At 42.7% G+C, this 26,676-nt stretch overlaps 1 protein-coding gene across 2 annotated transcripts in view; it reads right to left on the bottom strand.

Moving 5' to 3' along the window:
• The window catches only part of fbln2 (fibulin 2), a 34,865-nt gene extending 11,227 nt beyond the window's left edge, over window positions 1-23,638 (bottom strand). Inside the window, exons 1-9 of one of the 2 annotated variants that reach the window (XM_033629565.2) lie at window positions 23,514-23,638; window positions 19,782-21,227; window positions 8,971-9,085; window positions 8,345-8,474; window positions 6,264-6,465; window positions 4,502-4,723; window positions 3,649-3,759; window positions 2,994-3,095; window positions 2,052-2,183 (exon numbers count right to left, since the gene is read on the bottom strand). In XM_033629565.2, coding sequence (XP_033485456.2) covers window positions 2,052-2,183; window positions 2,994-3,095; window positions 3,649-3,759; window positions 4,502-4,723; window positions 6,264-6,465; window positions 8,345-8,474; window positions 8,971-9,085; window positions 19,782-21,114 — 2,347 coding nt within the window. In that variant the 5' untranslated portion in view covers window positions 21,115-21,227; window positions 23,514-23,638. The remainder of the gene's footprint in view (window positions 1-2,051; window positions 2,184-2,993; window positions 3,096-3,648; window positions 3,760-4,501; window positions 4,724-6,263; window positions 6,466-8,344; window positions 8,475-8,970; window positions 9,086-19,781; window positions 21,228-23,513) is intronic. The other variant, XM_033629566.2, reaches the window with a different exon arrangement.
• Window positions 23,639-26,676: the final 3,038 nt, after the last annotated feature.

The raw sequence follows: 26,676 nt of genomic DNA, 5'->3' as shown, positions 1-26,676 counted from the left end.
AGGATGGGCGCTATGCTTCCATGCTGCTACCATCCCAAGCGGCAATGCACTGCATAATGGTGGTGATTAGCTAACCACTGGGATGCACACAAGAGAGTCACATCCACTTCCTTCTCTGCTCAAGATGCCATTAATCCACTATATATTTACAAAGCAAATGTTTGCTGCTATATTAACCCTTTAAAACCTGAGCAAATTGGCTTGCTTTCTTAAAAAACAAAAACAAAACAAAAAAACATGGGACTAAGGCAATGAGAACTGAAAGAAGAAATGACCCCAAGAAATTTGCAAGAAATTAGTAAAAAGAGAAAATTAAAAACAAGAAAATTAGTTAAAAAAAAATAAAAAATATATAATAATTTTCTACAATAAGTTTAAATATATAATAATAATAATTAAAAATATTTTTCCCTAGCTTTTTTCTTTTTTTCCCTAGCCTTTAATAATAATAATAATATAATAATTTAATAATTTTCTAAATCTATTAAGCTTTTGCAATTTGTGCAACATTTCTTGGCAAGTTGCTCATTGCATTTTTCCCCATGTTTGTAAAAGAAACTGCACCAATTTACTTTAAGGTTCAAAGGCTTAAATACTTGCGAAAGGCGTCTGAAAGCTGCACAAGAAAAGTTATATCACTCCAGATTTCAAAAGGTTAATGCTATAAGTATTACATAGAGCTCCTTTATGTGCAGCCTCAAAGAGCCACTGGTGTGACTGTAGGTGCTTGGTCATGTGTGCATTTTTAATCATATTTATGAAATGAAATATGACTGCACAGATTAGAATATTAGTAATATAACAGAGATGTAACAACCATGATGATGGGACATTCTCTGCCTTAGCACTGTCAAAAATCTACTGATTGTGTAAAATATAAAAAGGCCTTTTTTCGTAGATTCATAACTTAAGTTTATAATATAAGTTTTGGCCCTTATCCCCTCACCCTCTGCTTTAGATAATGTAAACAGGAAGTGTAATGTTACCATGAACTATTGAGTCAGTTGTGTGCGCCCCCTTAGCTACTAGCAATTCCTATTTGATGGGGGAAAAGTCTAAATTTGATGATTATGTGCCAAGATCTGAAATAAGACACTGCTATAACAGAAAGAGGAAGTTGCACTGATTTGGGTAATAAGTGTATGACATCTCCTTTGACACCGAAAAGAAAGGGTGGGATTTTTTTGGCTGAGTTAGGAGGACAGTGAATATTAATGGAGGATCGCACAATTAATTCTTGGTCTTAGCTGCGTCATTGTGTTCAGAGAAGGGAGAGGGACACAATTCAGTTTCTCCCTGTGCAGTGATTTTGCTTCAGGGGGCAAGAGAAGTTTCATTACAGTGTCTCAGTAAGCCAAGAATAGGGAATAGGTAGCGTAGCACAAAGACATTTTTTCCCACTCCCTGAAGTGGCAGCTGTTTGGAGCCTTACCCTTAAACATACATTCTAGTTAAATGCTCATTTTGCCTGATTGAACATTCTTTAAGTTCACAAGGAGCTGCAGATTAGCAGTCTCCTTGAGCCCGATGAAAGCCATCTGCAACGGCAAACAGCACTTCCAGCACATCTAAGACTCATCTTAGGGGTCCCTCTTCCTGAACACTGCTGCTGCTGCTGCTTTATGAATGAGACCTCTGCACAGGCTCAATTTATGGCGCATGGAAATAATGAGACGTATTGGGAGGTTTACTATTGCATCTCAAAGTTGAGCGCCACCCACGAAGACAAGTCAAGCAGCTCTTCATCTTGAGAATTAACACCATGAAAATACTATGGAAATCGCCCTCTGGAGTAACGTTTCATATTACTCTCTATTGTCTGTGTGCTCACATGTGAAATTGCATAATCAGTAGATGGGAAGAATTAAAAAAAAATCTTGTTTTCGATTCTTACTCTCAGGGGTGGTGAAAAGTGATTGTTTGCCTGAACAATGTGCTTTCCTTACATTGTGAACATGCAGTACTACAAATGCTCTCCTGCTGGTATTTACAACATATTCACAGTGTTATGATGAACGTGAACACTTTGATAGTGAAAAGGCGTACAGTACCTTTGCAAATGCCATTGTTGATCTGGTATCCCGGGGGACATGTGATCGGTCTCTGACAGATGTAACTCCCTGCAGTATTCACGCAGCGCTCATTCAACTGGCAGGCCCTCACGGACAAACACTCATTTATGTCTAGATGTTTAAAAAAACGAATAAAAGACAAAAGTGCAGGTGTGAAGAAAGAGAATAAATAATGAAAAGTGCACAGTAGAAGACGGAGATGTACAAAAATACGGAGCTGTGGTCTGTGTGTAGCAGTCTGCAGTTAGAAGCGGATTAAAGAGACAGGTCGGACCCTCCTCTGGGAGAAAGATTAGGGGCAAGGCCACTGGGTATAACCTCCACACAATGAGAAATTTGTCACCACACTGAAGTACTCTGTGTGTCACTGCCACAGTTTGCGGCTGTCACGCAGGAGACAGGTTATGGCTTAACTTAAATATATATCCGCGGGGAGACAGCTTAGACTCATAGAGCTGATCAGTATTGTAATAAAACACAGTCAGCCACCATTCTGAGTGGAAATAAAGAGTACATATGGGATGCAGTTGGTGAGATACGTCGTGATAATACATGGATCGCTGGGATGATCCCTCTGGTATGGAGACTCAGTTCAGGAACAAGATGAAAAGAAACGTCTCCCATTTATATATTTTATTTTTCTGCATCACAGTGTGTTGTGGAGAGTGAAGGGGATTAGGGCTGTATCTCCTCTGCACATCTAGAGGCGCTGATTAGAGAAAAAAGACAAATCAGCGGCGGACAGTCGTGCCAAGAAACTCTCCTCGGCTGGAACCCCTCTGGCTGAGACAGACGACTGAAATGAGGGCTGAAATTGCGAGCCATTTTTCACCTCTATGATTGCAAAAAATTTCCACATGCTACCCCTGCTGTGAGGTGAGAAAATGTTTTCAGCATTATAACCAAGTTTTGGTTCCTTACCCTCGCAGGAGCGTCCATCAGATGTAAGGGAGAATCCTGGGAAACAGGAGCATTGTGGCCTTCCGCCCACTGAGGTGCAGTGTTGCTCACATGGGCCGTTTCCTGAAAATAATACCGTACAGTGAGGTCAAATGAAACATGCTGCACTGCCACTACACGCAACAACATTTAGGGTGAAACAGAGGAGAGCTTTGTGTCTCTGGGTGGGAGACAGAACATTATTGACTGTATTGCCGTTTGCTCATTTCCTTTTTGGTTGATCCCTGACCTGGTCATATTGTATTTCCTACTTTTGGCCTGCAGTGTGGTAGACCTCCACCCTGGTGTCATGGCAACCAAACATGACAAACAAAAAGTGACCCTGTGCAGATTATGATATGGAGAACTCCATGCTGAAAACAAACTAACCTTTGATACCATCTCACTGCTTGTGTTTGACATTTGCGGCACAATTACATTTCACGGAAGGGGTGAGCTTGACATAATAACATGTCAATCTATAGCACCCGGCGCCGGCTTCTCCTCTAAACATATTCGACTGCATCAAGATGCCTGCTCCAGTTTCCCATTAAGATGTAAGGATGAATGAAAGTGCTGCTCGTGGGCTGTCACGCCTGCAGCTCCCTCTCCTCTCATTAAGCTGTGTGTTTCTAACCTTCACAGGGGTTGAGTGGGACAGCGGGCTGGGTGGGGGGCGGAAGCGGTGAAGTGGGCTCCGCTGCTGCTCTGTCATCCTCCTTCAGTCTGTTCTCCTCGTCCACCGTCTCTGCAGAAACATGAATAATCCCATCACAGGGGTGATGAATTACACTGTAATCAAGGATTCCACCTCTCAATCTACTGCTGCCTTAGTTAGAGGCTTAAGCTTTGTGCAATTCCTGCGTCTTCATCTGACGATATGAGGATAGCAGCTACAGATGAAAGTTGTAAATGCGGTGAAGGTGAGACAGGAAAAAACATTGCCTGAAGACAAACATTTGGTTTTATTAGTGAGCCTCATCCCTCACTGTAATTTGCTGAGAGCTCTGGCATTAGTATCCTGTTGAGACAGGTTTGTGTTGGCGAAAGCCAGTGTTGATTAAAGTCTGGAACACTGCAGACAACTTTACCTGAAAACATTCTTAACTGTACATCTGAGCGAACCCTCAGCTTGTGCAAAGAGTATTTTTCAAATAGTGAAAATGCCTCTTTCTTCTTCAGCTGAAAAGCTTTTTTGCAGATTAGTTGACCATTGCTGTCAGTCCAGGAAAGGGATGTTAGTGTGCGATTAAAATAACTATTATTAGGCAGTATCAGGGCTTGCAGACAGGAAGGAACTCAAAGAGACCAGGAAAATAATACACTGCAAATGTTAGACAAATTACGACAAATGGGGTCTTCCTGACAGGAACGCCGAATGTGAATCATATTTTCAAAGAGCAAATGGCACCGCTTTCCTGTGTACTGGCATCACTTAAAATGTCTGCCAGCACTGTGTGACAAAAAAAGATTAGCGGTCTTGGCTTTACCTTGCACACATGTGAAAGCGTCCTCTTGCAGCACGTATCCCGGGAAGCACTCGCACCGGTAAGAGCCCGGCGTGTTGACACATCTGTGGTGGCAGATGTTGCCCTCATATATCAGGCACTCATCCATGTCCTCCACCTCAACAGGACCCTCCACTGCATTCTCCCCACCCCGCTCATCGGCAATGGAGAAGGCCTCTTTTGGGTACGGGCTGTCAGATACTGCTGGAGAGAGCGGTTGTTACTCTGTATGAAATAAATCACTGCATTAAACAGTTTAACATGGTTTTATAGCGTTCCCTAAAGGAGAACACCTCAATAATAATAATTACAGCAAAGACATGATGGCCACAACAATGGGGAGGATTTCTTTTCTTAGTTTTTATTATATTATTTATTATTATTTATTATTATTATTTATTTCTACAGGGATAAATACACAGCACCAATCACTGCCACATTAGCACATTATTCATATCCTAAAGGAGCTTGCAATCCTTCTGCTTAGATCCATAGGTGTCTATCCTATCCTCACGCAGCGGGTTGGTATGATATCCTACAGTTGACATTCGGATACATGAACGACATTACATACTTAACATAAAGTTAGAGATGTCAGGTTTAAGCCATTAAGGAACTGCGGTTACGCTTAGGTAAAGAAACAGTTCACACAGTCCCAAACCGCAGTCCCCTGGGGAAAGTCCTGAGGGAGGTTTTATGTTTCGTAACCTTTCTACCACCCCAACCTGCCTCTTTACTGGAGGGCTTCCATTTTGATTCATTACTCCTGTCAGCACATTGGTCACATGATTGCAGCGTTTCCAAATATGTGAATTATATGTGAATTACTGGCTCATGATTATGTTGGATATCCTCCTGAGACCCGAACTTTTGTTTGGTATGCAGTTTTGATTGGGAGGAAGCCGGAGTACCTGGAGAAAATCCATGCTGACACAGGGAGAACATGCAAACTCCACACAGAAGGGCTCCCTCCTAGGATCGAACTGCTGTGAGGTGACAGTGTTAACCACTACATCACCGTGCCGCCCAGTATAAGGTCCATTGCCTAGACTGGCTCTTAAAAATAGAAATGCATCTCAACAAGATGCACAAAATGCATCAATACAGGCTCATAAATGCATCACGTAGATGTTTATATAATGTTATGATTAAAAAATGTTGTGTTAATGGAGGATGTCTCGCTGTATTTCTGATGTTTTCTATACAGCAGCTTCAAATCCTCAATAAGATGAACAAAATGTTTGTTATGTGGTGGTAATAAAAAGTAATGAACCATAAAAGAGAAAAACATCCTAATGAAAAGCACCCGATCACCCGTGACCACAAGGCAGGTCACTCTTCAAACAGGTTTTTCACCTTATAGTAGCCAAAGCAAATCAATACAAGAATACTACCAACAACACAGTGCTTCACTGAAAAAGGATTTAATGCAGGTGGGCCGGCGGGCAGGCACTATAGATCTCTTAAAATTACAGCACAGGGGTGAACTAGGCTGCTATACTTTGTCCTGGTAGGCCAATGAGGCGTGACATCTTTCAGCAAGGTTGTGGAATCTTACTGCAATGCTTCCTTTTAACAAAAATGTATTGTCTTGGGTTTAAATCAGTGCTTTTCCCTGGCCGCACACTGGTGTGTATTACATGCCCCCGCCCAATAGCATCTCCTTTCCTGGCACGGAGCACACAGTGCATTCACATTCTGGAGTGTGTTTGTGTTTGTACGTGCAAATAATTGTTGACAGTACCTTTTTTTGGCGGTGGACTGGAGTCCAGAGCGGGCCTCTCTCTGACTCTCTGCCAGCCGTCTTGATTCCCCGTCCTGCTCTGCTCCCCCTCGCAGCATTTTAGAAAGACGTGTCTGCAGTGGAAGCCCAGGTGCAGGTGGGCTTCGCAGCGATGCACCTCACGGTGGAAACGCAGCCCCAGAGAGCAGCAGTCGCAGCACTCCTGCAGGTCACACAGTCAGACTTTACACATGTAGTCATGGATCATGGAGCTCTGTAGAGCAGCTGCTGTACGTTTACAGTCAGTGGTCCATGTATGCCAGGTTTGTTTATAGCCACACTAGCGGCATGGCTTTGAGGATGGCTATACCGGTCTGTTGGTCTGCTACTTTGATCAAGACTGAAATATCTTGATAACTATCACATGGATTGCCATTTTAGTGCTGACACAGTGGTCCGCAGAGGATTACTGACTCCCATATGTTTCCTCTAGTGCCACCATGAGGCTTCTAATTTGGTTTGATTGCACTTTATTATCAGAATATTTTTTCTTTTGTGGTTATAAAAATAATAGACGTAGTTATTGTGAGTTCACCCATTGGTTTGTGGACTCCCATTTTGAAGCCTCAGGTTTTTGCCATCACCATCTTGGATTATTGGAGCCAGAAGTGACCCAAGGTGACCATTTTTGGATGAGAGGATGGAGCTGGGGAGGAGCGACGGTGGGTAAGTTACCTTAATTTGCTAATGTGACACCTAGCAGGCAGCCTGTCATGCAAAGTGTTGACGTAGGCCTTGATTATGAGTAACTTTAAGCCTTAATAAAATTCAAATATTTAAGTTATATAAAAATTTAGCCTGCTGTAAATGTTTTTCTGCTGTAAAGTTGAGCACTTTAACATGGGGGGTCTGTGGGAATTGACTTGTTTTTGGAGCCAGTTGCCATTCAAGGAATGTCAATTTTTGGCACTTCAGCATTGGCTTCATTTTTCAGCCCTAGAGGTTGCAACTTGCCCATAACTTTTCCTTTAGCGTCATCATCAGCTCAAATTTTTAATCTGTTCAGTACTTTAGTTTTTGACCAAATACCTACAATGACATTCCCATCATTATCAGCTGCATATTTGCAAATGTGAACATACTAATACACTAAACTACCATGGTGAATGTGGTAAACATTACGCGCTAAACATCAGCACGCCAACAGTGTCATTGTGAGGATGTTAGCATGCTGACGTTAGCATTTAGCTCAAAGCACAAATCCATGTCTAGCGTGGCTGTGGACTCTTAATCTTGCTGAAGTTAACTTTGATAGTTACAAAGATGAATTTGGGGGCGACTGCCTTTGCTCACAGTCTTTCTCCCTGTAGCTCCCAGCAAGATCACCACTTAGAGTGCACAGAGGCATTGCGAAACATAAAAGAGAAGTAATGACCGCTGTGATGTACTGTGCTTGTAGATGGCATAATATTACTAAATCTACAGGGGTCCTACAGGAAGGTGGTGAAAGCCAATATCTAACAGCTGTCCTGCAGTATAGAGTCAATAACGGCCCCATGCTGCTCAAGGGCCTCTGAGCAGGTGAGTAAGTAGCCTATCCTTCAACACGCGGGTCAAATGGCAAATAAGTGGCTTTGGGAATCGGGGCGAACATGATGGAGTTTCACAGTCACCGTGACTTGACCCTCACTGACCGCCTCAATAGCTTCGTGTCTACCACTGCTACTGTTTTACCACATCAATTATCAGTCCATGCTTCACAATTTCAGAGAGGCCAAACAGGACTGTGGGAATATTCGCTTGTAATTAGCCCTAAATCATTTTGTGTAAATTAAATAAGGAAATTGAATAACAGGGAATTGGCACCACAGCAGTAATGCTCGGAGGAGATATGGAGAATAAAGTTACTCCAACACTGCAGAGAGACTCTCACTGGCAACAGACTACACGTGTTTTCAATTCTACTGGGGCTAATGCGTTCATCAATTGCTAATTCAGACTGTATTAGGCCTAATTTGAAATTTACAATGTCATTAAGTCTGACTGTGAACCCAGTGAACTGTGTTTGCCCTTTACGGGGCTATCTAGTCACAGATACTTGCCTTGTAGGAATCGATCCCACATTTATCGCTGGCATCCTCTTGACACATATTTCCTGCTCTGGCTGCAGTCATTCCAGCCAAACACCGACTTTCTCTCAGGGAGCCGCGGCAGCACTGTTGTTGGGCAGTCCTGGCAGAGAAAAGCACAAAGGAGAAACGAATGTTTGAGTGTTTGGACTGCAACTGCGGCCCTACAGCAACAATGAGTGGGTTGGCTGTGTTTCCCACAAGTGCAGCTACAGAGCTGACTGAACTGTGTTTTCAAGTTTCTGTAAATTTAATTAGAGGGAAGAAATCGAAATTGAAAACTTAATAATTTACAACCAGTCAAAGGTCCAAGGACCATCAAGTGTTTGCAAAGAAAAATGAACTTTAATGTGACTGATCTTTCAAGAAAACACCCATAACATCACATTATGACTCTGCCATTATATCTTTTGCACATTTTAATAATGTCACTTTATTAATCCATCTTCATGTTCACTCTTTGTTGCTGAGTCAAATGAAGTGGCTAAACAGTCAGCTACCTTTCCACAGAAGACTATTTAAGATGATTTACAGTGTGTTGTATTTAATTATAAGAATTAAGCTAAATGATGTGAGTGGGAGTTTAATAATGGCCTTACCAGCAGATGGAGTGTCTATCGTTTGTGGGAGGCTCCATGTTGTTGCAGTGACCATTAGCTGAAGCCCATTTCTCCCCTGTCTCGCAGCAGGTCTTCACCAGATCCTTGGCAGACACTATAATGAAACACAAACACCCAGTTCCAGATTTATCCCACTCAGTGCAGCCAGTGTTTCAGAGGAAGCACATAAAATAACAGTCACAATGTGAATTCAGCTGGAAGAGGATGGTTAACATTTACCATCACACAATCCCATTAGTGAGATGCTGTAAAACCTAGTTACAGGATTTCATCTTTGGTGGAACACTTGTCTCAGGAATAGACTTAGAGTGTAGACTACACACTGAGAATAGCAAGTACAATCTGTGTTTTTCTTTTCAGACTCCTCGACTCCACTCTTACTTTCATTGGCAGAGAGAAGTATGTAACCCAAAACTCTATAAAATTACCTTCAGAGTAAAATTGTCCTTTTCTGTTACATCCTGGCTAATCAGAGCTGGAGCAGAGTGAAAGACTAACACATTAGCACTTCATTACAAACTGGGTCAAGGAAGAGAAAGAGCAAAAACACATTTCCCGGTTTATAGGAAAAAATGTATACGTGTTCCTTCAATAACAGGGCAGCACATTCCAGCTTTGATTTGTGGGCTCCTGCGCTGCTGAACACTCATGACATGCATGTCTTAACAGTCACATCATACAGCAGAAAATACTTCTTCTCTGGATATTCACCAAACACAATTTTTTTGCAGAGCACTGAGTGTTTACCAGCTGCGACAATGTCATAACGGCTGGTATTGTTCTCACTTTGTGAATCTGTGTTTGTGTGAGTCATCATGGCAAAATGTGGTGCTGGTGGCAACTACTGTGGTGGGAACTAACACAGACGCTGTTGTGAGTACTTTGCCAGGTGTTTATCTCTGCCTGTCGGTCTGTGGACAGATTTTTTCAATGCGATGGCGTCGCCACAAGATGCAATCACAAAACTTAACAGATGTGTTGCTAGGATTAAAATAAATGCCAAGTTTGAAAATGGGTTTAGTCTGAAAGTCGAGGGTTAGAGGGGCCCTTGTCTGCTCCACTCAACACCCCTGCCCCACCCACTGTATAAGAAGAAGAAGAAGAAGAAGAAGAAGAAGAAGATATACTTTATTAATCCTTCAGGGGAAATCCAATTTTTCACTCTATTGTCATATACACACAGGCCTGAAATACACACACATGCACAAACAGGACCTATACCTATATGCAATAAATGGAGAGGTGTCAGAGTGAGGGGACTGCCAATGGACAGGCGTCCTAAGGAGTTGGGGGTTTGGTGCCTTATTCAAGGGTACCTTAATAGTGCCCAGGAGGCAAACTGGAACCTCTCCAGCTAGCAATCCACACTCCATATTTGGTCAGAACAGAGACCTGAACGGGCGACCCTTCGATTCCCAACCCAAGTTCCTATGGGCTGAGGCACTGTTGCCCCGCAGCCGGTGTAATCCCATTGCAAGATGGTCCTAGTATGTTTGATGTTCAATTTTGACCACTGCTTTCTCAAAAGATCATATTAGTTTTCCATGTATTTAGTCATAAACCAAAGCATTGGACAAATTAAACATTTTGACTTGATACTGTTTCCTGGCATACAGCGAGTGAGCAAACGGACGGAGCGCAATAAAGTGTTGCCGAGTGACAACGACATTCAGGGAGCCTGTCGAGTCCTGAGCAAAGGCTTGCTGTTGCTCTGAAAATAGCTTTGAAGGTGTGCAAAGCTTTGCCAAAATAGAGCAAGGGTGAGTGTTATTTTTAAACAAGCAACACATTGCTTAGCCTGTTCACTGATGCACAGAGCAAGTTAGGACATCTTCACTGGGAAACACTGAAACAATCTGTTGGTTGCTTACTTGCTTGTTCGCAACACATCCAGCTTGGAGGAGGTGATATTCAGGGCTAAAAAAACTTTGACTGATTGGCATGATGATTGTCCCATCATGCCCATACTTTGAACCAACTTGGGCGAGCAGCTTTTTAAGCAAAAGACAAGTTGCTTCGCCTGCTCCCTGATGCACGAAGCAGGTTAGCACATCTTCAATGGGACAAACTGAAAAAATCCGCTCATTTACAGCATGTCTAGGTATCACACTTCTTTCTAACTAAACACGATGCAAACTTCGCACAACTCCAACCAATTTTTAAAGGCAACAGTAAACCGTTTCCTAGGCTCAATCAGGCTCCCTGAGTGCTGCTGTCGTTCGTAGTATATTTTTGTTCGTTTGCTGTATGTAAAGAAGTGGTGTGATGATTGCAAGAGATCAGTGTTGTTCAAGGTACTCTCAATACTTTCACTTTCAACAGCTTCCATTTATTACACTACTAGGAGACTGCTAGGAGAGCATTTGTCAGGTTAGGGATGACAACTTGTCGAAAAACTACTGGTTGCATAGCAACAAGTGGCACCTCAGGTCCATCCAATATTTGTCAAGACAGTTCACCAAAACAACAAATGAAAACCTTCTGGTAGCACGCGAGAGAAGGTCAGGGGATCACCAAGGTCAGTAGGAAATCATGAACATCTGTTCAAAATTTAATGGAAATCTACCATATATTTACCGAGATATTTCAGTCTAGATAAAAGTGGTGGGCTGACTGATCGACAGGCACGGACAGACTGACGTTGCCATCCCTAGAGCCACACTATCGTGGCTAAAACGGATGTGAACAATCTTCTAAAGGCTTTAATTGGTATCTCATACCATGGTCTGCTCCAACATAAACCTTAAATGAGGGTGTAGGTCACACAGAGGAGAGATCAAGCAAAAACCTTATTGCAATTCTAAATAGCATGAAGCTCAGCACAGACATCTGAGAGAGCCCAAGGTCATTCTCGCATTTCTACTTCGACATCCGCTTTATTTTTGTTGAAAAACCTCTCCTTGCCTTACCTATCCATAATAAGACCAAAGCAACTATTCCGAATAGAGCAAGTGACCGCTGCACTGTGCATAATTTAAAGGTTTAGAAAGTTGAAAATCCAAAACCTTGAAAGGCACAATGGCTCTTTGATACATAGCTACAGTATCTGTGCCAGCAGTTAAACAAGTCCCTTTGAACATGTCTGAATGTACATTAAAAGACAGAGGGCATAATTGTTCATCCTCCTTCTTTTGCCTCCTTTTCATTTTCTCCAGGAGGAATCTGTTCACCCATCATGAGCATTGCACAAATTTGCTCCATGTGTCCATCCAGAATGTGGAATGTATACAGAGTTAAAATACATACAGTTCATGTTTACACAGGATTTAGTGGATGAAATGACTTTGGAGGGAGACTGTGTTTCACCAAAATAACTACTGGGGCTGAAAACAATGACGAACTATTTCAGCCGAGCTCTATCCAAGCCTAACCAGGTCTCTTCCTGCCTCTTTGACAGACCTTCTAATTAAGACTGTATCGCAACTTGTTCCATTCAGCTGTGCAATAATTAGCGAAGTTGATTTATTGCGTTTTCACAATGGAGATCTAAAATACACACTTGAAAGGTGGCTGAGGAGCATCTCCCTGTTCCAGGCCTGTCATTATCTCTTTCTATTAAACTAACATTAACACCAGATGCTTGCCGTTGTCCAAATCCAAAACCGGTGACATCACACCCTTTGAAAATATGGAGCTAGAATAACAACCAAAAAGGGCAACTCTCAACACGTCTGGAGGCGTCATATGGCAGTGCGCCGCCACTAATCAAGGCTCATATGTCTTTTTCTTTGTGGACTTGGCAGTGATTTACAATACAGGTGGGCTGTAGAGAACATGGCCAGCAATGTCAACAGCAGCACATGCCAGAGGTCCATGACACACAAACTCATGTTCTCATTGTACATGTCAGATGATTGATGCTTAAGGCTTAAGAGCATGTCCGCGTTTGTGTGTGTGTATGTAAGCTTACAGGCCCCTGTTGAGCTCAGGAGGGAGTGACACACTTCTCACCTTCAGCATGAGTACTTGCAGACATATCGTGTCTTTTGAAACACATAATCACTGTCCAAAAACAGCTGGATGTGACATAACAGGGAGGGCTCTCCTGCTGTCACTATGACTTAATTTCCAAAACGGCCAATTCAGGATTCAATTATTGACAACTTATGTCTTAATCTCCCCGAGACTGTGAGCCAGCATCCATGTAATCCATCTTTTTGTAGTCTTAATCGGGGTTAAGGTTAGTTGATGCGAGCCCTGAGGGCTTGCCTCAGTCTTTGATGGTTCTACACAGTAACCTCCAATCCAATTACACCTCCTTGTGGTTAGATAACCCGAATGAAACATGCACGCTGCTTTGGATTTATTACTAATGGTACATTGAATTACTGCGACTTAAAGCTTGTGTTTCCCAAAGATGCCACACATGTCCTTGACACACCAAAGCCTGCATGTTTTGCAAAGTCCTTGCTAGGCAACATCAGCTTTAGAGATTCTTTTTGCATATTCAATTGGTTAAGTGTATTCGACCGCACGCCTCTGACCAAATACTCTCCACAGTCCTGTAATGTGAACCTGTTTCCCATTGCCTTATTATGCCTTATATATTCCAAGGTGTGTTCACACAGCAGAACACAGGAAATCTGCTCTTTCCTTGCCAGAGAGGAAATCCATCCAAATCCTGATTTTGGACCTGATGGACAAAAATAAGCCTGAGGAATATTATTACCTAATTGGCTGATTTTCACAAGTCCCATTAGAGACTGGTCTTTATTAATGAAGGTGGAGGATGTGGTGAACAATAGGGGAGGCTTGTCAAATAATTTTATAATTAATATTTTTTAATTATTTTACTATCATTAGGGACTTGTGTTTTCTGTGTTGGCCTTGGGGAGGATATTTGAGTCACTTCCTTTAGACTCCCATGTTAACATGCTTAACTTTACAGCAGAAATAAACATGTTTACAGTGTGGTACAAGAAATGGTTTTAGTTGCTTGGGCTAATTTCTGTGTTCATGACAACTATACAAGGGGTGACATTTCTTTAACTCACTTATTTACATTTTATTAAGGCTTAAAGTTACGCATAATTAAGGGCATGCCAGCTTTAAGTGATAGTGTCCTCAGGTTCTCAGTCACATCCATCCCTCACTCCTTAAACAGCACCAACCTCTGGCTCAATTATGGTCACTTCTGGGTCCAAAAAAACCAAGATGGTGACGGCAGAAATGCCACACTCAAGGTTTCAGAATGGTCCACAAACCAACGGGTGACCACAGCAGCTATGTCCATTGTTTGCATATTATCTATGGGGGGAACCAAGGGCCAATTTGTTTCTTAGAATGGCAAAGCCCTGACTGACCCTACTCTACTTCTGATTGGCTAGTACTCATTGCCTTCATTGGCTGGTTAGGTTTAGGCAAGAGGAGTGAGACTGGTTAGGGTTAGGGTAAGAATGTCACAGTAAGCCAATCACAGAAAGAGTAGGGTGGGTGCTACGTTCACACGACAACGCCATTCCAATAGCAAGTTTTCACCTAGGACGGTGAAGGCACGACCCACTGTACTCTTTAACTACATTGGCTCCAATAGTACCTACATTTGGTGTGACTATAAGAAAAATATGGTTATTTATGGTGGTGGGATAGTAATGTATTTTTCCCCAGTTACTCAGGGAGGCTCAAGAAAAATTATTTGTAGCTTCAGGGAAGGTCGAGATTAAGAATGGTGAAGGCATGACCCACTCTACTCTGCCTTGTTCTGCCTCAGAATGGCTTATCCTGATATTCTTACCCTAACCCTAACTAATCTCACTCCTCATGCCTAAAGCTAACCAACCCAACCAACAGAGGCACAGGTACTAACCAATCAGAGGGAGAGTAGGACAGGCCATACCTTCACCAACCTAGGAAATAAAAAATCGGCTCCCAGTATCAGTGGCTGTATGAGCCCAGCCCAAAGGAAGTGCACAGGGCTATGAAGCCAATTTTGCATAGTGGTCAAAAGTGGAACTACACCCTCCAGGTCCATCACGTGATGTCATGGGGCCCAAAAAGACTTTTTCCCATAGACTTACAATGGGAAAGAGACATGTGTAAATCAGTGGATATGTATTTTGAGCTTCAAAACCCCGGCGAAATTACCTATTTTAGGGAAGGTCAAGATTAGCATGAATATGAACATATTATTTGATATAACAGGATAACTATGTTTCATATTAAACAGAGAAAACTTGACTGCTTGTATTGTAAGTCTAAAAACATCTGTATACAGCTGCACTTTGCATGTTAATGACAGAAAGAGGCAGATGTGTTTTTGTGTTACAATTTATCACCAATCACTCTCTACTTAGACAGCGGGTCTCTTTTATGAGTGGGTTTTCTGCATTTGGAGCAGATGTTTTTGTTATTTATAAGCACGGGTGACATGTGGATCAGGCGGTTTTTCAGTAAGGACATGTTGTGGAAGGGAGATTCGCCAAAATTCCTGGAAATGACCTGGAAGGCACCCTAGATTAAGCAGAGTGAGCTATCCTCTTCAGACTGATGTCCACAGTAGTGGTACAGTAGGAATGAACTCTCACATGACCAGCTGTGGAATTCGCCCTCTTTTTCATCCTAAGGAAAATTACACATCTGCTCAACCCACTCCCATATGCAGCATGTTGCTATCAGTGCTGCTGATAGAAAACAAGCACTTCTTCGGTTATTCCACTTCACCTCAGATGATTTTTGTGCTTCGGTTTCATCAGTTTATCCATGTCTAACATTTTTTCTAGTTTAGTTCAATATTATGGTCTGTGCTTGGTAAAGTGGGAAGTTACTGAGAGCAGAATGTGTGGAGGTGTGCTTCAGATGAGGTGATTACTGGGAAGATTGGGAAACCAGCAGCCTCACGGGAGACGGGTAATCACACCGGCTCATGAGGGAGCGGTGAGTAGCGTCTGGCAATCAAGCCACAACAGTGGTCTCATTCATCACATGGGTATTATGCCGCTCACAGGTACAACCCCCCCAAGAAATCCTATACCAGGTCCAGCCCAGCATCAGAAAGCCTGAACAAATCCCATCCCCCTTCTGAGCACAGACTGCGTCTGCTTGGAAAGAGAGAGGGCAAATGAGCTGGAGTTATTGACTTGAAGAAAAAAAAACCATTTATCTTGGGCTGTGTTCCTCTGCAAAGGCAGCCCATTTATGTTTCAAGAAAAATGGTTGTGTTATTTGTTATTCATGTCTTTTCCTCTCCAAATAACTTTGGCATCTTCTGCTAATGGCATTGATAACAGAGATTAGTCATGGCTCTTATCAGCTGTTTTTTTTCCCTGTCTGTGTTTTAACACGTCACCACTCTGGAAATCTTCCCTTAGTCCAATAACCTTCACCAGTGAACCTTCACAGCGTCATTCAATCGAGTAGCCAGACCAGTTTCAGCTTCTGATCCCAGGGGGAAAACACATCCCGAGTTTGACTTTCAAGTCAAACTCTCTTCCGTGAAGCTATAATTCACAATTGAAATGCTGGACTTCATCCTAATGCACTTATGGACGTTGTGGAAAATCTGTCAAAGCAAATATCTGTTTTTTCCCCTGAACAAATAAAAGAGTTTCTTTATTGGCTCACAAAAGCTTCACACACAGTTTCACATTTTACCCAGACTTGACCCGAGCCTGTAGTCCTCTTTAACAACAACTTCTAACCTATACTCCCCAACTTTATGCTGGTTAAAGAACTTGACAAGTATACATCTGGAGTTCACTCCCACAGAAGCACCTCACAGATGCACTCGGCATATACTATACATACCTATGGAGGCCAGGTGCTGATGGAAAGAAAAGCCCTGGCAGGTCTCAACAAAAATCATAGTGTTGTAAAGTAGGTTAATGCACACCTCCAGACTGCAGTTTGCTGGACAAAACACCAATAATATGACAGAGTTCTCAGAATCCTGAACCAATTTCCCTAGTGCTTCAGTCACTGGAGTGGGGATGAAGTGGCATGGCTTATAAATTTCACTACTTCATAATTTAGTTCACTTACTTCATAGGGACATCTAATAATATAGTGAGACTACTCTGTGCCATAAAGCCGTAAAGTACAGGGAATTATGATGTAATTAGGTTTTCCTTGGCTGGAAGTTTATTAATCGTTAACACATATGGAACTGCATAAAATCTGATTAATTAAAGGAGCTGTAGTCTTTCAGAGTCTGGGGCAGCTCTCAACATGGAAGTGGCTGAGCAGACATCTAGCAGCTAATGGTGTTAATGTATTAAACACTACGAACAATGGCAGTAGTGCTGACAAAGCTAATATTGGTAACTGGGCTGAAACCAAGTGGCAACCTCCAGGCTGAAAATGAACATGGAAGTGCCAAAAACTGTAGTTCCTCTAATGCCCACTTGAAGCTGGCTCCAATGTGAGTCACTTCTCATAGACTCCCATGTTAAAATGCTCAGTTCTACAGCATAAATAAACATGTTTACAGCCTGGTACAAAAATGGTTTTGGTCTCTGTAGCTAATTTCTGTGTTCATGACAACTGTACAGAGGGTGACATTTTATATAACTCACTTGTTTACATTTCATTAAAGCTTAAAGTTATGCATAAGTAAGGGCGGGCTGCTTTGAGTAACAAGCTGTCTGCAGATAGTGACCTAAGGTTCTCAGGCAGGTCCACCCCTCGCTCCTCCACAGCGCCAGCCTCTTGGTCAATTATAGTCACCTCTGGTTCCAAAAAACCAAGATGGTGACGGCAGAAATGCCACACTTAAGGCTTCAAAACGTTCCACAAACCAATGGTCGACCACAGCAGCTATGTCCATTATTTTCATACAGCTTAATTGGGAAACCAGAGGCCTTTTTTCAGTATGGCCAAAACATGACTCGCCCTACTCTCCCTCTGAGTGGCTAGGACTTGTTGCTTCCATTTATTAGGTTGATTAGGTTTAGGCAAGAAGAGTGAGGCTGGTTAGGGTTAGGGTAAGAATGTCATAGTAAGCTAATCAGAGGCAGAATAAGGCAGAGTCGCGTGGATGCTACGTTCACATGACAACGCCACTCAAATAGCACATTTTTTTCTCCTAGGATGGTGAAGGCATGACCCACTGTACTCTGCCTTGTTCCGCCACAGATTGGCTTATCCTGATATTCTTACCCTAACCAATCTCACTCCTCATGCCTTAAGCTAACCAACCCAGCCAATAAAGGCATAGGTACTAGCCAATCAGCAATCCCTTCGCCATCCTAGAAAATAAAATATTGGGTCCAGATATCAGTGGCCATGTGAGCCAGGCCTCCAGGAAGTGCACAGGGCTTTGAAGCCAATTTTACATAGTGGTCAAAAGTGGAACTACACCCCCCGGGTCCATCACGTGATGCCATGGGGCCCAAAAAGACGTTTTCCCATAGACTTACACTGGGAAAGAGATGTCTGTAGATCAGTGGACAGTGAGATTCACAGCCCCCTGCAAAATGACTTATTTTACTATCATGATTTGATTAATTCAGTCGGAAAACATTTCGAAAGTCCAGAAGAGCCACAAGATAAATCATTTCATCCTCATTCAGGTTAGCGGATTGCTAAACCAGAAGTTAACCTTTTGGCTAATGGAAATTAGCCACTCAGATGCACCCGGCTGTGATCAGCTGCTGTATGTCTCTAGCGCGCCTGCTCAATGGGCCCCATTATGTGAAAGATCAGGGTAATTTCAAACTGCACAAATAGGGCTTTTTTGGCTTCATGTGCCACTGAGCAGCTTTGAATGAACAGGGGTCCATCTTCAATGCTGTATCCAGGTCTCTTAATACATCTCTGGTATAAGGGCAGTGCAGGGACACAGTCACAGGGACTCACATGCCAGCATGCACACGCGGTTGTCACAGCTACCACAACGTGAGAGCTTGGCTTCATTATCTGCTCTGGCCGCCATTACTCCACTACATCTTTAAGTAGCAAATCGTGCTTTGCTGCTATATCAATGTTTTGAATGTCGCATTCAGCTCTTTTAAAGATAAAGCAATTCAAATTTTGATTATTAAATAGTGTTGATTGAGATTAAGATTACAGAGCAAATGTTTTAAATCTATTGTATCAATATAACCTAACATCATATTTCCAAAAAAAGATATTTTTCTCATATTTCCAGAGCAATTGAATTCATCTTTTAGACATCCTTGTAATCACTTCATCATCTACTTTCCCTCCTGCTGCCTGCAGTAGATTGGCCTATATGCCCTGAAGGGGGGCTGATGCGTTTGAGAACATGCTGATAATCACATGAAGGACACAGGCAGGATGCACAAACCCCGGAGCTCTCAGCAGAGCAAAGTAGGTAGAGAAATTGCAATTCCAGCAGCTCTTAAGGGATTTATTAGATATATTAGAAACATAACCATGTAATATGGTGCCAGGCTGAGTATTACTCGCTACTTACAAACCTCTAGAGAAATAAATATAGTATTCTCTCAACGTGAATGCATGAAAATGAGCATATGCTAAGTATAGTGCTTTTCTCTCCTGAGTAAGGTAGATAAATGCTATCCAGAGAAAACAGACTTTCCATGAACAATTGTTTTTCCTGGACCGCCGCCAGCTCCAAAAGAGCGATTGTGAATTCCTCTTCAAAAGACAGGATGTGAGAGAAGGAAAAGGAAGATGTCTTTTGAGATAGAGTGGCTTAACATTGTCATTACTAGACTATAAATCATCAGACTGTGATGTGTTTTGATGTGGGCATTGGATGATGTGAAAAAAAGTTTCAGGTTTCTTTTCAATTCAACTGCTTTCAATCACCTTACAGGAAAAGTAAAGATACTGTTGAGCATAAAAGATTACTTTAAAAACTAACGTACCTTCAGAGTCTCCCCTCGCATCCTGGTAGTTGTTGAGGGTTTGGGATTGTCTTTGCTGTCCATCCTCCCTCATCCTGATTGGAGTTCTGCTGGTGGGACTGAACTCTGTTGTGGGATGCAAGACCTGCTCCTCTTCACCGAGCGGCTGCCTATACTCTGCAGACACCTTTTCCTGCTCCTTTCGGCCAGCAGAATGGGGGCTGCCATGACTCCCTGTGTGAGTGCCTTGACTATGTTTGTGACGGTCAGAGCGCTTGGCCTCCTTGTTTGCACGGGCGGTGTCTTTTAAAGTGTCCTGTGCCACTCTGTGTCTGTCATTGTTATGTCTAATGGTCCTTTCACTAACTTCCTGTTGCAGCTGGTTCTCTGTGGTCACTCCTTGTGTGGTTGTTGTCAACGATGTTGATGTTTCGCTCTGAAGCCCTGTGGTGGTTGGATCCGTGTCCTGTGTGACCTCAGCCTCACTGCTCACTGAATCAGAGCTTTTTTGTGTCTCCCTCAGCTCATGTCTCCTGTCATCATGGGAACTGAAGGAAGTGGAGCTTGACTCTGGGTAAACTGGTGGTACTGTAGTAGATTCCAGTGGTTGGGCCAGATCTTGGATAGTGGAAGACGTCGGCCCTGCCAGTGTGTAGTCATAATCCCCTGTGCCAAAACTGGGTGGGTCCGGCTTATACAGTGGTAGAGTGTTCCCCAGTGCCAGCTTGGAAAATGGTTCCACAGGACTTGTTTGTCGGCTGTCAGGACGGCTGCTAATGTCTCTCAAAGGGCTGTTGTTCTCAGTGGTGGTAACCCACACGGGATTGTTGGAACTGCGAAGGTCACAGCCTGGAATAGGTGAACACATTAACTTTCCACCATCATTTGGACAGTGGCAAACCTGACACCGGTCCATCTGAAATGAGTGCCCCGCCTCGTACTTCTTGGTGCCGTGGGTACAGCCAATTCGTCTGCATATTGGACAACCGTCTGCAGGTTGTGAACTATCAATGCAGTTGGGGGAAATCTCGGGGCATGGAATAAAATGACAGCTTATCTTGCCACCTCCCTCGGGACAGGAGCATTCAGTGCTTCCGAAATCCACAAAGTAAGATTCCCTCTCTGGGACTTTCCCTTTCTGGAAGCCTGCTTGGACGCAGTCGTAGTACTGGTAACCCTCACAGGTGCAGCCCTTTTGTACACAGGTGGGACAGCAGGCGCCCTTCTTTAAAACTGACTCAATGCAGTTCTGCAGATCAGGACAGTCCACGCCTGTGCAGTCTTTCTGGCTTAGACACATGTCCATGCACAGAAACATCCAACTTAAAAACAACGTTGCGCTCTGAATGTTCATTTTGCATTTAAAAAAGTACAAAAAAATAAAATTGTAAGTCAGTTCTTCAAAGAAAAAGCGTCTCTTCAGGCTAGATCTTATCCCAGATGAGAAAGACTCTTGTGTCCTTTAGCCTGTGAGAGTAAACAGTGGTTAATGACATGTTCAAGTAGTCTGGTATTCAGCTCGATAACAATCAGTATCCCATTATTTTTGGTTTGTTTTCACGGCTAGTATCAAAAACACATGTTTTCACTTAATAACCTGTCTGCTTTAATTTGGCCTCCTGCCAAATATACATTTTTTCCACGCCTACTCTTTTTGGCACCACAGGGGATGAAAGCTGTGGTTTATATTTGATTGAATGTGGAAATTTGGCCAAAGGTAAGATTGACTGAGGGAAATATGTATGAAAATAACTCAACAAAATCGGCAACTGAAATAACAAACCTCCCTTCTATGACAATGTTAGAGTTTGTCTTGCAAAAACAGTGTGCTAACTGCATTGAGAACTGCTTGTCTGAGTTATCTATTTGCAGCATATGTCAGTGTATTCTCATAAAATGTGTTGCTTCCCTGGAATGTGGTGGGGATGTTATGCAAATACTGTACAGTCATTTGAGTCCATTGTTCATTTTTCTGGCTATAATAGCTGGTGGAACATGAACTCTTTCAGGGATAACACAGAGCTGATACTGCACAAACCAGCAGAAGAGCTGTCATAAGAAAATATGATATATTGTAATGAATACAGTCATATGAAGTAAAGATGAATGGATTTGATGAGATTTCTGGAGCTTTTCTTCATTCATACTGTACAGAGACAGAGTGGCAGCACTAAGTCACAATGTCACAGGCTTGATCCTCTGAGCAAGTGATGTGATTTCAAATCAGTGAGCACATTGAAAACCAGGTGTTTTCTATTTTGCTTTTCCTGTTATTCCACGCCGCTTGCTTTTGTGCCAGTTGCAAGAGACTTATGTGACAAAAGTCTGGTTCAGAATTAGAGATTAACTCCAAATCGCGTCTGCATGACAAACTTGTCTCCAGACATTTCCTGCTGAAATGTTTCGAACCAATTTTCAGCGGAGCTCTTAGTTTCCACAGCCTATTTTGTTATCACATTTTTCCCAAACTACATGTCCTTGGAATAGATTTCCACCAAAAGAGGAGGAGCAGCTACACAAAGCAAAGCATAGAAGGTGTTTACAGATTACTTTTCTCCAACAGAAACAGCCTCTACTTGTGTCCTTGGAAGTATTGAGCTCCTGCTGCAACACACAAGTACTTAGGTACGACCTGCAACCCCTGATCTTTTGAGAAAATAGAAAGACATGCACGAATGTGGTTATTTCAAGTGCATCTGCCTGACTGTGCAATCCAATTCCTGCCTATGTGCTGAGCAAAAAAATGCAGTGCATATACATGAAGATAATGAAAAACAAAAGCTAGAAGCCTTCACAATGATCTCAGGGTCATCACAATAAACATCTGTTGCTGTGTCTTCCTTCATAACTCAGGCAAAACCACAGAACAACACAAACTGCTCTGCAGCTCTGTTCACTCAATGATGTCTTTGTGTGCTGTGGGTACAAAATCATTTCACATATGGCCCTCTGCCATGGTGTGCTGAACGCAGCCCTAAAAGCACCAAAACTCTAAATCCAGAGAGTGAAAGGGGGGTATAGGGGCCACTTGATGATGAGGAAATCTGATGGATGGAGAATAAAACCCATCTAGCTGTAACTTCAAAGACCATAAAGAGCTGTTTCCTGTGAGTGAAAAGTGGTCTGGGGTTGTTTGTTCAGCTATCAGTGCGGGGAATGTCCCACAAAGCATTTCAAACAGTCAATGTGTATCTTGTCATCCCAGTAGTAACCCAAAAACTGACCTTTATCCTTTATGCTCGCTGTAAACCGCTTGGGCACGCACGTACGCACGCGCAAACACTTTCCCCAGGAATCTTCTGACTCACGAGCGAACGTCAATAACTTAACATTTCAATGACAGGTGAATAAGAGACGGACAACTTTGCGTAAAAGTATTTAAAAGCACACACTCGCTGTCACATTGAGCAGCATTTGTGATCAACGGTCTTGCAACTGTTGCAGCGTTTTGAACAAGACTCAGAGCCGACTCCAAAATTTGGACTTCACAGTCGTAAAGGCACGCATTAAATAAAGCATAACACAATTAAAGCTTTATTCCAAGCGTCGTGCCGTGATAAAACCAGGAGCAGCAGGCAACAAGAAATCACCTCTCAACTCTTTAAAACAGGACGGTATTGATCACAGAGCGGCTGTAGCCTAAATATTTCTCCCTCTATGTTCACATGTTCTCCAGTGGAAACCAAAATGCTCCAAATATCATGTCCTGCATTGACACTGATTGTTTCTATCCACGAAAATCATGTTGCCTACCTTGCGTCTGTGCAGCGCTGCTGTGCTCCTAAAGGAAACTTGTGCGTAAAGTTTGTGTCCTGACTCCGACTTGGGAGGCTGGGAGCGCCCTCGCTCCCTTCTTTTTTTTTTTTGAGGGGGGGGGGGGGGCGGGACGAACTTTCATAGAATCATCTCCAAGACTTTCGAAATGATTTCTGTTCCCCTTTCTGCATTATAATCATCAAGGATACGAGAAATTGCTTCACAAGGACATGGAGTGACGTCAGTGGAAAAATGTGTTGTCAGGATTCTGCTTAAACATGACTGTGATGAGCCGAACGTTAATGAGGATACTGTGCAGATGAATATAATGATCACACCGGGGAGATAAGGGTGCCTCTGGTCATATAATCTTCTAACAATATAAAAAAAATCAGTGTCCCTTTTAAATAGTTTGTATTTGTACATTTGTGCATGTTCACTGTTTAACCTCACTATAGTTACAGCAACACAGCCTCCAGTTAGTTGCCACATTATTGACTGATGTCCTTTTTACTTGCAGTGATGCCAACAAGCCAAATTAATAAATCAAGCTCATACAGTCAGGCACCATTAGACATCACATGATGTCTGCGATCTTTGTCAGCAGAGCATTTTGGGTAGATTATTGTATTATGACTGTAATTAGTGGAATCTGATATACTGGTCTGTCCTCAGCAGACCACAGAGAATTTTATCTTTTCAGCATCTCTCCTTTTTTTCTCCTAGTTTGATCTTCAGGATAATTGAGTCACTAGTGAGAATAAATATAGACAACAGCTGCCTCAGTAGATGAATACACTGATCAGACAGGCAGCTGGGGCACTGGGGCCATTGATCACTTTGTTTCAGGGGTCTCCCTTGACTAATCAATGACAGAGATGAGTCAGTGGCCCCATTATTAGTTTTCTCTATTCATTATAATCAAATGCTTGCGCAGCTGCACCAGTCACACGCCATGAAGGCCCCCCAGATGCTCGTGAATGCCTTTTCCAATTGAACAAAATGTTCATCTCTCATCTAATTTGCAATCCTGCTTAAAAATGATTCCATTTTGCATTATTGCAACTTGTGAGCAGTTGTGTGTGGGGTCAAAGGGACATATCGTACATTATAACTCTGTAAATCCTCAGTGACAGTTATCCTCTGAGCACATTTACATCTAATAATGTGACTTGCATAACTCCATAGTAACAACAGCAACACTATATTGATTTTTTCTGATTCAGTTTGACCTGTGCCTGGTGGCCAAGCTGTTTATATGCCTACAGGAGACACATGTGTGACGCAGGTCCAATGAACGCAAGTTCAACTCACAACTCATATGATCATTAATAACATAGACATGAGCCGAGTGGCCTTGGAGCTGGCTGATGCCCAGGGGGGCTGTTGTCATTCCTCTGTGCAGCCCTGCCCTGCTGTGAAGTCTAAAACACAACCAGGCTGCGCCGATAAGCTGCTGACCCTCAGAATGGCAGCCAAGTAAAAGCATCATCAGATTTTACTTCCTTCCACAGATGTTTTACAAATGGCAGATTACGTAACACACATTACCCATGACCACCTGCAGCGGCATGAGTGTCGCAACACACTGTACTGTTTTCCCAATTACCACTTCAGAAGTAAATTATCCCCTGTGCCGTTTCAACAGCTACAAATGGTGCCTTTAGTTCTGAATTGAACACTTTCAACAGTCTGCATGAAAATAAATCATCTCTGTGATGAAAGAGTAGTGGTCAAACAGAAATGACTCCCTTAACGCTGCATGCCTTGAACACGTGAGGCCCTCCAGGCTCCAGAGAGATGTCCTCATGTCACAGGAGGGGACCAAATGACCTGTTCCCCCCACAGTAGTTGACCCCTCCTCACTCCTCTGGGGCCAGAAAGCCTCAGCTCAGTAATGGCTCTCAGCCTGCAAGATAATGTCATCTGACACGCACTGATTTGGGAGAGGTAATTGCACCCCACACTGTTGTAATTTCTCATTCATGCATGTTTGAATGGTGACTTATGCCACTACTAATTGCCCAAGCCCGGTGTCTGCAACCCTGCCTTGTAATAATGGACCTAATGGGCACTTTCTCTGCTTCACACTCGGTATATTGAATTAAAGTTTAAAGTTTAATACACTGTGTTTATTATTTGTTCTCCGAACAGAGTGAAGTCATTCTTGCCTCAGTTCCTTTGATGATAGCATAGCCTTAATATTCCTCAGGGTTTTATTAAAAGCGATGCCAGTGATGATGACATCACTGTCTGCTCGGGCCTCCTAATGCAGGAGGTGTTAACACTATCTGTCCATTGTGTGATGCATTGTCCTGATCTTCTCCTCTTGTTTAAACAGGTGGGCAGAGCCTCAAAGTGTTTGTTGTGACCTTTGTTAGGCCTGAGAGGCAGTGTGTGGGGTGGTCTAAATTGATATATTGCACGGCTTGGTCCATTATCTGCTCGTGCCATAAGTAATTTTGCAAGAGCTTGAGTGTGGAATCATCCTTACACGTCATCCCATAACAGAATTAAGCAGGAATTATGCATGAATCCAAATGAAGTGCCAGATGATTATTCTTAATCTCCTAATAATAGTGTTTTGGCATATGTGGTTAATGACCAATACATTCAAATTCTCTTTGTTTTTTTTTTTGTACTTGTGTACTCAGATGTGTTCTCTTTCAACACATTGCTGCGGGTCTATCAGATGAAGTGAGGAGAGGAAGTCTTAAAAAGCAAACCAGCAAAGACACGGCACAGTGGCTCCACGGGGGGCTACAAGACGGGAAATTAGGACCCAAATGTAATGTGCCGAAAGTGACTCCCCACCTGTGGCTTGTAAAGACTTTCCAGGGTCTAGTTAAACGGCGTGTCTGCTGTAGGGTTGCAGCCCCACAGTGTAGCCCACAGCAGCTTTTGGCTCTGCTATGAAACAGCAAAATGTTTAGTTCTGCTTCATTTCTGCATTGTAATATTTAACATATTTTAATTTTAATGCAGCGTGCTATCAATAATATGGCTAAAAGGTAGTCTAATGCTTTAAACTAGTATCAAGAGGGCTATTATTAATATAATTTTACCTGAGGTGAATTTAAATGAGAAATCTCTTTCAGTTGTAAATAAAGAGAAGTTCGTATGCATTAAATGAGAGGCACATGGAAGCATTTTGGCAAGA

The sequence above is a fragment of the Epinephelus lanceolatus genome, chromosome 8 (genome assembly GCF_041903045.1).
Source record: "Epinephelus lanceolatus isolate andai-2023 chromosome 8, ASM4190304v1, whole genome shotgun sequence".
Classification (NCBI taxonomy): Eukaryota; Metazoa; Chordata; class Actinopteri; order Perciformes; family Serranidae; genus Epinephelus; species Epinephelus lanceolatus.
This window is presented reverse-complemented; position numbering and strand designations above follow the sequence as displayed.